This window comes from Lissotriton vulgaris, chromosome 3_1 (assembly GCF_964263255.1).
Source record: "Lissotriton vulgaris chromosome 3_1, aLisVul1.2, whole genome shotgun sequence".
Classification (NCBI taxonomy): Eukaryota; Metazoa; Chordata; class Amphibia; order Caudata; family Salamandridae; genus Lissotriton; species Lissotriton vulgaris.
The window spans coordinates 1,429,173,413-1,429,185,501 of NC_141689.1; the positions used below are offsets into that span (position 1 = coordinate 1,429,173,413).

At 45.5% G+C, this 12,089-nt stretch overlaps 1 protein-coding gene across 2 annotated transcripts in view; it reads left to right on the forward strand.

The window, feature by feature from the left end:
* CENPC (centromere protein C) overlaps positions 1–4,464 on the forward strand; it is a 1,111,772-nt gene extending 1,107,308 nt beyond the window's left edge. For both annotated transcript variants that reach the window (XM_086961919.1, XM_086961921.1), the window contains one exon: positions 4,191–4,464. In XM_086961919.1, the coding sequence (XP_086818045.1) occupies positions 4,191–4,294 (104 nt within the window). In that variant the 3' untranslated portion in view covers positions 4,295–4,464. The remainder of the gene's footprint in view (positions 1–4,190) is intronic.
* The last annotated feature ends 7,625 nt before the right edge of the window (positions 4,465–12,089 follow it).

The following is a 12,089-nucleotide window of genomic DNA, read 5'->3' on the forward strand; positions in this document are numbered from 1 at the left end:
AGCCTCCATGCCCTTTGCACTAGGAGAGGCTAACCATCCACAGAACTTGCAGACAAGATTGTTTGCATCGGCTAACGGAAATAAATGGGGGTGGCAGTTCATGCACTTTACGATAGCTAACAGTTCAGATCTGTGGTACATAACCGGCAAGTCTCGAGCAGCCGTTCCGGCGTTGGTCGCCTCCGGGGCGCAGACTGGCATGCCTTGATATTGGTAGTAATTGTAGTGTGTGTGATCTAGGGACCCACAGTGTATGTATTTGTTGTAGTAACATACAACCCACATACTATTTTTCAAGAGGAGTCGCCGCCATCCCCATTTCACACAAAAAAAAACTGGTTACGGCATATAGCCACTGGCAATCTGTCTCACTCCTCATTAAAACAATTTGAGGAGTTTTGTCTACGGTGGGGCCTCTATTTGGTTCTGTGATGGTATATGCAGGGTTATTCATGGCGATTGTTGGTATGTACTAGAGAGGAGCTGAGAATCCTTGAACAGCATTGCCAAAAGCACCCTCATTTACAACCTGAAACCCTTGCGGCCAGAGAACAGGTTGCGGAACAAGTGGAGCGGTTAGGATACTTTTTTTATAAGCAGCATACGATACAAGCGCATTGTGGGAGACTACACAGGATCACTGCTAGCCTGGCTAAACGAGGCTCGATCATAGTGGAGCTTACCGCAGCTAATGGCTATAAACTATAGACAAGATGACATTATCCAGGAGTTTTATGATTACTATTCAGCTCTGTGTTATAGTGTGGCCGGGACCTCTCTAGGAGCCATTACAACCTTCCTAGCCCCCTTGTGATTTCCTACTGTGTCCCCCAAAGAGGCTGAAGACTTGAGAGGAGACATCACTCTTCCAGAGGTCTGAGTTGCTATAAACTTCAATCCTCGGATTAAAACATCAGGCACAGATGGATTACCAGTTGAATTTTACTCTTACCTATATAGATATTCTTTTCCTCAGGTTGATAAACTTTTGCAAGTCCACCAAGACTGTAAGGTTGCTCCCTTCTTCTACTCGGGAAGCTCCTATCATGCCACTACGGACACCCGGGAAATTGGCGTGCGACAGGAAGGCTAATAGCCCGTTATCTTGGCTAAACGTAGATTATACAATACTCAATAGGATCCTGGCTACCCACCTGCTGCCTCACATCTCTACTCCGATACATGCTGATCAAGCAGGATTTATTCCGACATGGAACACAGCACTCAATATCCGCAGACTTCTCACCCTACTGGAGGCAGACTCCTACGATAAGACCTAAGCAGTGATTTTTATGGTGGACATCGAAAAAGCTTTCTACAGTGTGTAGTGGCACTACCTCTATGAGGTGATGACTAGTTTCGGCCTAGGACAGGGCTTTGTGAATTTGACAAGATTACTGTATTTGGATTCCTCATCTAGACTGAAGACGGGTTGAATTATATCAGAGAGCTATACAGTAGAGCAAGGCACTAGGCAGGGTTGTCCCCTGTCCTCGCTGCTTTTTGCCCTGGCTATGGAGCCGTTGGCTTGTCATGCCAGGGCAGGAAATGCTTCCAGAGGTATCCGGATCGGCACCCAGGTGCATCATATTGCTTTGTACGCAGATGATCGCATGCTTTTTCTTCCGAGATGCGAAGAACGCCCTAGAGGGCCTTCAGGAATTGCTGGAGCCCTTTGGCTCTCTCTCCGAACTACGTGTAGGTGGCCGAAATCTTGGGCCTTTCCCATGACCATGCTTCGAGATCGGACTGCAGAAATAGGTGCCCTTAGTGAGAATCCAGATGCTTGCCCTATCTTGGAGTTCAGATTTACCACAATCCTGGTGGATTTACTAAAGGGTAATGTGGGGCAGGTCCGGGCACTCCCCGCCAGTATTGATTTCTGGAAAATGCTTCCCCTATCAATGCCAGGCCAAGTGGTTTTTATTAAAGATGATAACCCTACCCTACCTGTTTATCTTTGTAGTGTTGCCGGTCTGGGTTCCTCAAGCACTATTCTGGGAGATTGACACACTTATCACGGGCTTCCTCCGAGGCACGGGACGCAGGAGAGTGATGTTGTCCAAAATGCAGCTTCCCAGGGAGGAGGGAGTTTTGGGTGCTCCCAACTTCGAAGCGTACTGCTTAGCAGCGCAATTGCAATGGCTCATACAGTAAATCACTGAGGGTCTTGCCCCTGAGAAGACAATGAGTCCCTCTGTGCCTGACCTTTCCTGTTTGGTGAAGGTGCTCTTACAGCTTCCCTGTGTAGTGCGGACCGACCCCATTGAACTTCAGGTTATGTGCCTTCGCTGTGCTCTTGGTCTATATAGGGGGTGGGTGCAACTGCCTTACTCCCCATATATTCCCTTGAAATTTCTTGAGGAGTTACCACATGTACGGGACTGGTGAATGTTGACAGATTGAGTAGATGTGGGCGCATCAACACTCTAATCCCTATTTGAGGATGGAGTATTCCTCCCATCCGAAGAGTTTCAATCTCGGTATGATATACCGCAGGGCCATTTTCTCCTCCACTGTGCTGTGACAGTGACCATTCGCAAACACTGGAGAGGGGAAGCACCAGAGCCTCCTCGTTCCAAAAGCTGCCAGTATTTAGTTACTTCGTCAGGGACCTTTAAGGCTGTTAACGTGTCCTTATAAAACGATCTGTGAGATGTGATCCTCACCCTGGTGTCCCTCAGAGGATTGAGGGAGGAGGACCTGGGGATTCCCATACCGGAGAATGACTGGGGAGCAATCCTGCAATGCACAACTAAGGTTTCTTGGAATTCCAGGTTTAAACATAATCATTTTGGTGCTACATAAGGCATATCTTACGCCTGGAAGAATTGCAAGACATTTTGCATTGGAGGGAGTGAAATGCCAGATGTGTGGTGAGATGAGGGCTGAGCTTTACCAAATGTTCTGGACATGCCTGGAGCTAACACTAGAATTCTGTCTGGTGGGAGAAGTCCCATACGTGCCAGGACATTGTCCTAAACATTGGTATCCACACACTTCTAATAATAGGACGATGCATGGGTTGCAAGATCTGCCCTTCACTTTAGCGAAAAGACATTATACGCAACTGGAAGACTCCGAGGGGCCCATGAGTTGACGTTTGGAAAAGAGACCTAGAAAGATGGGTGAGTTATGAGAGGAACCCCTGCAAAATCCTGATACTCCTCATCTGGAAGACGGTCTGGAATGTCCTAGACAATAGAGGACTAGCATCCTCACTATATGTGGGTCTTGCCTAGCTAGAGGGACTGGAATTTAATGCACAGCCACTCTGTCCACCTAAGTTATACTGATACGCTGCTTGAGTCGGGATTGAGAGTTGATTTTCCCTGTCGAGGGCAATTTATGACAGGGCATGTCCAAACTGCGAGTTGGGGACGTGGGAGGGAGCTGCCTGTTGTGAAGGTTGAGCAGCGGTTGTGCGCGAATATAGTCCTGAGGTCGGGCTGGCGTTTGCGCTTTGCAATGTTATTGCAGAAAATTTTGTCCAGCTCTGTAGTATTTTCCTAACAGGTGAATAGATGTTTTATACATGGATGTTATTGGATAGTAAAAGCCCTGCCGTAAGATGCCTGTATTTCCACAAAATGATAATAAAATATGTTTAAAAAAATTAATTGTTGGTATGTAACTCACCATCTTATGTACAGGGATTTCAGGAGGTGTGGTGGTGTTAGTTCCTTCACCAGCAAAAGCAGAAAAAAAATTTACTTTTGAGGAAGCACCTCATCCCATGCAATTCGGGCATTGTTCAGACCTACCATAAACTGATAGAGTGGTGTGGGACTAAAATTCCACTAATCATACTATTCTCAGTAAGCCTCTGAGGAAGTCCAGTTATGCGTGAAAAGTGGAGTAACAGAGAAACATGGATTGATTTTAAGTCCAGGGTAGAAATTCGGACAATGGAAAGCCAGGAAAAAGCACTGTTGGACCACTTTTGCAGTTATCATTGTACTGATACACTTGTAGGTGGCGATATTTTGAACATGGTTTTTGAAAATATTCACTTGTGTGAACCCATATAAAATAATACTGAGAAGTGTCACATAAGCAGGGTAATGCTTACATATGTTTCTTTATTCTCATTGATCTGTTTATGAAAGCATTGGTTGTAGAAGCTCTCTACAATGAATGAACTGTAAGTGACCATTTCTTGCCAAATAATCCTTTATTTTTTCATTTAGGAAACATTTATAATATACAAAATCTCAGTGAAGAATCAGACTCAAATATTCTTTTTGTACACATCAAAGAACCAAAACAAACAGAAGTTGAAGACAATGGATAAAGGATTTGTTTGCAGTAAAGGCATTGAAGAAGGTGGAACATGGAAAAGAATGTTTGGATGAAAGGATCAAATGTGTTTTGTACAAAGTTATTTGTAAAGTAAATAATGTTATCTTTTGTAAAAAAAAAAACAAATAGTTAAAGCTATTCAATACAAACATATACCATACCTATGTGTTTTTGTCTCTTCTTTGCATTTATTAGTACTTTCCTACACTGTCCATTCCTTCTCAAAATCTACTGTTCTTTCAAACATGTTTCGCATTTTTTAACGTCTTAATTGCATCACTCCTTTTGTCTGGAATATTCTTGTTGAAAATATGAAGTTCTTCAAAATCGTTTATTTAGATTATAAGAATACAACTATGGAAATAAATTAGCAGCATAATCAATATTTCCGAAATGCAACTATACCTAAGGAACCAACAACTGGTTCCGTTCGGCAAATTAAATATAAGGATATTTAAACTGTTTGGTAGCCTTTCTCTGGGCTGGCCCTATTCAACATAAGTCCTGTGCTGGGGTTCCTTTGCCTTGTGACAATAAGCCGAGTAGAATTGCCACAAACTGAATAGTACTGTATTGTGTTACTCCTTTTCGAAAATGTTGCACATTCTCTGTACATACACCTGTTCTTTATAGATAGTTTGTCATTCATAGAAATGTCCTAATGCCTCAGACTTGATAAGAAGATGTGTCTGTACTGCTGTTTGGGTGCCTTGTGCCAGTGTGAGTCCAAGAGTAGCATAGAATGCCTATCAATAACAGATGTGGTGTACTGGCTTCTTTAAAGACCTTTGCCTGTGACTTTAGTCCCTTTCTGTAAACCACATACACAATGGATCAGAGCTATGCTGACCTTTTGCTAATTATATTTCTGACTGTTAGCCTACTTTAGGGCTACATTTTGTAATACCGAAGCGTAGGTTTAAAACTTTTCAAAGTTCACAATGAAGCACCAGATCAACGCTGTATCCTCGACCTGCTTCAACACCCTCCACATGCTTCGTAAGACATTCAGATGGATCCCATCCGAATCCAGAAAAACTGTCATCATCATAAAAACTTTATTCAGTCTTTTTGGTAAACTATAAAAATCACTTACATAAAAAGTACATAAAATTCATAAAAGACATAAGACTAGCAAAGAGCAGCTTAGCACACATAGGTTTAATAAAATAAACAGAGTCTGCATCCAGATCAGGTCAGAAAAAGTTCATTATAATTTTTCACCGTCGGCTGGACAAGTTTTCTTTATCAGTCACAAAGCCGGACCCCAGAGGTAAGACAATCATTCTTAAATTTGCGTAGTGCCTTTTGTTAGTGCAAAACGGTCCTGATTAACAAGAGAAAAAAATATATATATATTTAAAAAAGCATGTAAACATTCAGTAAAATGCATAGTGGCTTTTCAAAATGACAGGCAGGTTTCGATCAGATAGGACCTGTTAGTCTGTTTTCATTTACTTTCAGATAGAATCTGGGTTTAAGCTGTCATTATTAAAGTGCATAGTGCTTTTACTAACCTCCATAAGTTGCAGGTAATCGTTTTAAACACATTCAGGGGGTAAAAGACAACAGAGGGCCTTAGAGGAAAGAGAACCATTATTTTCCAACTAACCTCCTTAAGCAAATTGCAGCAGAATGAAATCTATAAACCTTTTTGCAAATATATTCTGGTTGAAGTAGTCTGAGATATAACACGGCTTGCCTACATTTTCTGAAGTTCAAAACTCTCAAGAGTGGTAAAATTAATTCCCTGTGTGGATTATTATATAACTCACAGAAGGGATAAAATGCAACATGTTCTGGCTTGAATTACAATTGCAGGGGCAGAGATCCAAACGGGGATCATGATAGGTATGACTAGGATACAACACCAATAAATGATCGGTGCTGAATCTGAATCTAGTAAGAAGAAAAAAATGTAAAATGGATAAAAGGGTACAAAAGGTATGGCTCAATTCCTTTACTGGTAACCAGAGGTAAATAGGCAACTACCTGCTTCAAAAAAGTTTTTAAATGGCTTAAAGGGTACAAAAGGTAACTGTCACACACGTTCTCCTCAGCAGTAAACTGGACTACGGCATCGCAATACGCCGGAATCAACAAGAAACTCCTGCGCAAACTCCTAACTGTCCAGAACGTCGCAGCCAGACTGATCCTCGACATCCCCCGTCGCAGTCACGTCACTCAACCTTCGCGATCTCCACTGGCTCCCAGTCGAAAGAAAAATAACTTTGAAACTCCTCACAAGGCCCTTCACAACACCGGACCCACATATCGCCTCTCCTTCCATGCACCCAAAAAGACACCTCCAATCAGCCGATCTCTCTCTGCCCACCGTCCCACGTATCTATAAGACCAGAGTGGGAGGAAAGACCTTCTCCTACCTCGCAGCCAAAGCCTGGAACAACCTCCCCTCCACCTCCGGCAAGCTCCCAAATTGCCCCTGTTCAGGAAGGACCCCAAGACCTGGCTTTTCGAGGGACCCCAGCACTCAACTGAGGTGCACCCCCAGTGCCTTGAGACCTTAATGGGTGAGTAGTTGCACTTTACCAACCCTGATTGCTTGAACGTTTGTAAGTACCAGATGTCTGTGGTACACCGTGACCATTGGTGTACCTGATATTTGAGCTCTGACTTTCTCTCTGGGCCATGCTAGTCTTGCCAGCTTGTACATTAAGGCTATTGCGCAGAGGAAGGACTACTTCCTCCTATCCTTGCATCACCTTGACAAAATAGGTTATCCCCCTCTCCCCTCCGTCAAGGTCAATGGAGTGGTCAGCAGGGTGGCCTTCCCGCTGTGACTAATAGCAGTACCAATCACAGTTGTGCAACACTGTTAGAAGAAAAAGAAACCTCCTCACCTGAAGATCTCTTTATCTTTCAAGCTCCTTTCTGGCTCTGCATTCCCAACAAACCTTTGTAAGAAAATTAAGTTGACCAAGTTATTTTATTTTAATAGAATTTTATTTCAAACCAGTGATATAAACATTGATTTTATAGATCATCTTCCCTGCAGGAGCTTCCCTACAGACGTATTGGGAATAAAGTGCAATCCTCAAACACCCTAACTGTATGGGGACATCCTCTTAATTCATAGACGTATCTGTGTAACAGTTACATAGTTTAGTCTAGGGTTAAAGTACCTATTAAATCATAATACTTTGCTGCAACAGGTGATCATCAGAATTTTACAAGACATTCACTATTCAAATACAGGTGTAAGTTTAGCATTTATTGTCATCTTATCACCATAAAAATATAAGCAAGAAATAGATGACCACTAGACTATATTTTTCTGCCACAGTGAATTGAACTAACCTCCAGAGGCAAATCTAGTTTATTAAATTGTAGAATCTTGGTAACTGTGTAGTGATTTGAGAGTCAGAAGATACTTTTCCATAAACAGTTGTGCAGCTTATTCCTTTAGGAATAGTGTAGCTATCCTAAAAAAGCAACTTTTTGTATACTTGTTGAATAAGCAACTGTTTGTATAATGATTGAAATACACATTGATACTAGTGATTACAAATATAAAAGCTAGAAATGGGCCAGTTGCAGGGAAATGGTATTATATCTGTTGATTGCTTAAATGTTTCAACGTCGATACACTTTTTTTTCTGTTGTATGGGACAGAATAGACCTGGCATTTGCTAAACAGATGATGTTTGAATATTTAAAATGTGAATTGTGCCCAAACTCGACTTTGGTGATTGGGGCACTTACAAATTTATAAACTACAATGTTTTGGCATATTAGGTACCCCCAGCGTCTCCCCAGGCTGTCCCTGTGGTGGGGGGTCAGGTATCTGTAAGGAGCACCCTTATAAAAGACCTTTTATATGCCTTGTGTTTACTGAAATTGCACATTTCACTCCCCACATTGTAGTAAAGTGCGTCCCAACATCGACTTTTGTGCTAGAAGCACTGTGGCATGAGGATCTGCAATATTTCTCCATATTCAGAACCCCTAAGGCCTTTCAGGTTTAGGGTCCTGCAGATATAGGCAGGGTCCTTATAAGAGATGTTTTATAAGCCCTAGTGTTGGAGTAATTGCTCCGTTCATTTTCTCATTGCATATCCCCAGCCACATAGGTTAACATGGTAAGAAGTTTTTAGCTAATAATTCCCGCCAGGAGAATCATAAAAATATTCAAGGACATACTAGAATGGTTTTGATTACTCCAACAATATGCTATTTTTGAATTTATCCTAAAATGTTCAGACAATAAGTTATAAGACTTTATTGTTTGTAAGCCGAAATTTAGCCTTCCAGTGCCCTGTCCTGATTGGTCAGAGTTAAGTGGATTAGCCAGGCTGCTTTGTAGGTGATAAGTAGCCGTGGGGTGAAGGAGCCATTCAGGGAGAGAAGTTTCTGCTACATAGGAATACCAGAGTCAAGGGGAGGGGTTGTAAACAATAATCTTCAATATGAGGAGGAGATTGGCAGGAGAAAGCAGTTTCATTTACACCCCTACTCTTTGAACCCAGCCCGATGGCAGGCTTAAAGAAGGAATGTGCTGATGTCGAGGAGGGAGAATATGGAGATGAGCCATCCTGTAGGTTGGTTTCATTAGCTCTTACCTCTCTGCTGGGACTTCAGTTATATTGAATTGTGAACAAATATGGACTTTTGGAGAAATAGTGCTTTCTGGGAGGCCAGTGTGCCACACTTTGGAGGAAATGGTCATGCTCTGGGATGTCGTCCTGCACCTCATTTGACAGGAGTGCCCTCCTGTGGGACCCCAGAGAACACTGAATAATTATCTGAGGGGCAGTGCTTCTCAGCTCTGCTGTTTGAAACTGAGAAAAGGATTGCCAAGCTGGTAACTTGATTTGCACCATGAGGCTCTGCTCTCTGAAAAGACTGCGCCTGCTGCATGATCTGCAACTACAACGTTTTTAATGTACCTTGCATCAAGAGAAATAAAAAGTGGATGCCAAGATGGAAACTTGATTTGCACCATTAGGCCCTGCATTCTGATTGACTGATTGCTCCTGCTGCACTACCTGGAATTACAGCCCTTTGGATCTAGCTTGTTTCAAGAGGAATAAAGAGTGCGCTCCCTGTAAGCTACAGATCTGATAGAGACTACTAGCCGCAGATTCCTTCATGTAGAATTATCCCCAGGCATGAGACTGGATCCGGAATACTTTTTGCCACAGCATCCCTGCGCGCTGGGGTGGGGAGGCGTCACGCGACTCCGCCCAGGCGTCGTCCGCGCACGTGGCGTCAGCGAAGTCACATAAGCCCCACCCCAGGGGGCCTACGTCAGTTTTTTCCTTTTCGGCATTCAACGCGGATCCGGTCTATGTTTGGGCCCCTTTTTTCTCGCTCATTCTATTTTTTGGTGAAGTGTGCGAATGCCTTCGGGCTTCAAGTCTTGCCCGTCGTGTGGGCGTCATATGTCGGCGAACGACCCTCACCTCATTTGTATGTGGTGTTTAGGGGAAGATCATGGCACCACTGTTTGTGAGGCGTGCCAACATTTGAAGCCGAAGTCGCGGCGGGAGCGCCAGATGAAACTACTCTCAGGGTGTCTCTCAAGGTCGGCTTCATCCCCTCGTTCAGCCTCGGCGGACGATTTCAGATACGGCCGTCGTCGGCGTCCTCGCCCCCTCTCCGATGTCGCGAGAGCGTTGCTTCCCAGTGGATAAGTGTTGCAGTTTGTCCTCGGGGGGGATGGTGTTCGGCCTGCCGGGGGCGTGGGCTCTCCACGGGTGATGCGCCTCCGCATGTTGTCCTCCTATCCACCGTTTCCCGGTGAGGGGGCGTCGAGAGTCCAGATGGAGACATATGCGGCGGCCTTGCAGGCCTCACTGGCGTCTTCTCCTCCTTCCACTCCTGGGGCTTTAGCGGATCCCTTGCATTGCGCGGGGCCCTCCGCGGCTCTGGCCCCGGCGTTGACTGTTTTGGCTCCAGACGTGGAGGATGTGGTGCTGTTGGGGTGCGGCCTCTTGTCTTTCCCTCTAAACCCCTCTGCCTCAAGTCCACTTTTGCAGACTGCTTTTCCCTCCCTGCCACCACTGTTGACTCCGCCGCCCAGGGAGGCTCGCTGGCTGGATTCTCGGGGGCGCAACATGTTCGCCTCGACCAGCGCTGCCCTGCGGGCCCTTAAACCTTATGTGTGCTGGCTAGGGCCACCTCTTGTTTGTGGGACTAGGCTGAGTCCTTGGGATCCGCAGCTTCACAGGAGACTATTCAGGTGGACTTACGACACCATGCGTTGGATGGCTGGGAACTAGCAGCGTTTATTCTCTGCTCCGCTCTGGACATCTCGGAGGTGCTGGGCCGTGCCATGTCGCCCTCCGTCGCCATGCTTGGCTTCGGGACGGCGTATTCCCTGAAAATGTTCGGGAGCGGCTGATTGATCTTCCATTGGATGGCACCATGTTGTTTCATGCCCCGGCGTACTCCGCCATCCGGAGGTTCCTGGCAGGGCTCCGTCCTCCTCCTCCTTATTCCCCTCCTCAGTGATTGCGGAGTTGAGCTAGTTCTGGACCTTCTTCTGGGCCGGTTGCCCTTGCTGTGGAGTGTATTTTATGGCCACTCGAGTCCTCCTTGCTGGGACTGTAGATTTGTTGGCTGCTGGACGACCCCTTTGTTGACCGTGTGTTTATGCTGGAATTGTCTGTACGGACTTGGCCCTCAGATTAGGCCGCCTGTTTTTCTCTTGGGCTGCTTGACAAGTCTTCCGCTGGGAGTTTTTTCCCCGTGGATCTTTAGTTCCTTCCTCTGCTGCGGAAGTTTCTTCCAAAGAGGATTCCCATGTCTTGGGACTTAACTTACCCTATGTGTGGTAGTGGTAGCTGTTTAAAAGCTTGCATTCTGCTGGGGAGTTCAGGTCGCCTTCCGGCCTATGCTGTCCGTGGCGTTTACGTATGTTGCTATTGCTTCTTTAGGCCGTGTGTGTGGACCACTCGTAGTGGTGTGTCCGGACCTTTCCTCACCTTCCCGCACGTCCTGCGGCCTGGGATGATTCTGTGTTTCTCCATTGTCAGGCGTCACTTGCCCGGTCTTCTTGGGACCCCGAGCTGTTCTTGCGGCTTATTACTCTTGGCGCCGCTCTGTCTGGTCTGTTGCCTTCCGTCTCGGGTGGCTCGCCTTCTTTTCCCTCGTTTCCTTGGGCCCTCTGGGCTTTCTTCTTCCTATTCCTTGTCCTGGCATTGGATGAAAGCTCTGTTGCCTGTAATGGAATGGGGTGCTTCGGCCTCTCTGGCCTTGCCCTTGGCCCTCCTGTTGTGAGTGTATGGGCTTCTTTTGTCTTCTTTTTTCTTCCTACGTCCCTCTTGGGGTTAGTGGTGTTCTGCGTGTAGGGGTTCCTCTTGCCTGGGGGCCGGGCTTTCGCCTTGTCCGTGGCTCGGATCTCCTGTTGGGCCCTCTGTGATGTCCAGGCTGGTGGGGTCCTTTCGCAGACCCTCCTTTCCCTTGGGTCTTGCTAGGGTATCTATTCTACGTGAAGGAATCTTCCTATCTTGAACTTGACCGAGGTCGTGCTCCATCTCCACTACAGTGCACCTAGTTATCATACAGCCTGATTATGGCAATATACCTACAGTACATCCTAGCCGTCCTTAGAGGCTCTGTCATTTTTTTGGATTCCAAGTCTGACCACCACTCGGAGAGGACAGTGGTGATAAAGGGGATGATTTACCCTCACATTATGATGAATACTTTTTAGACATAGATTTGCAGGAAGCCAGTGGGCTTGGTTCTTCCTCTGATACAGAGTTGATTTCCTTCCCTGGGCCCCCAATAGAAGAAAGTGCTCCCTTTACTGTGGTAATTTG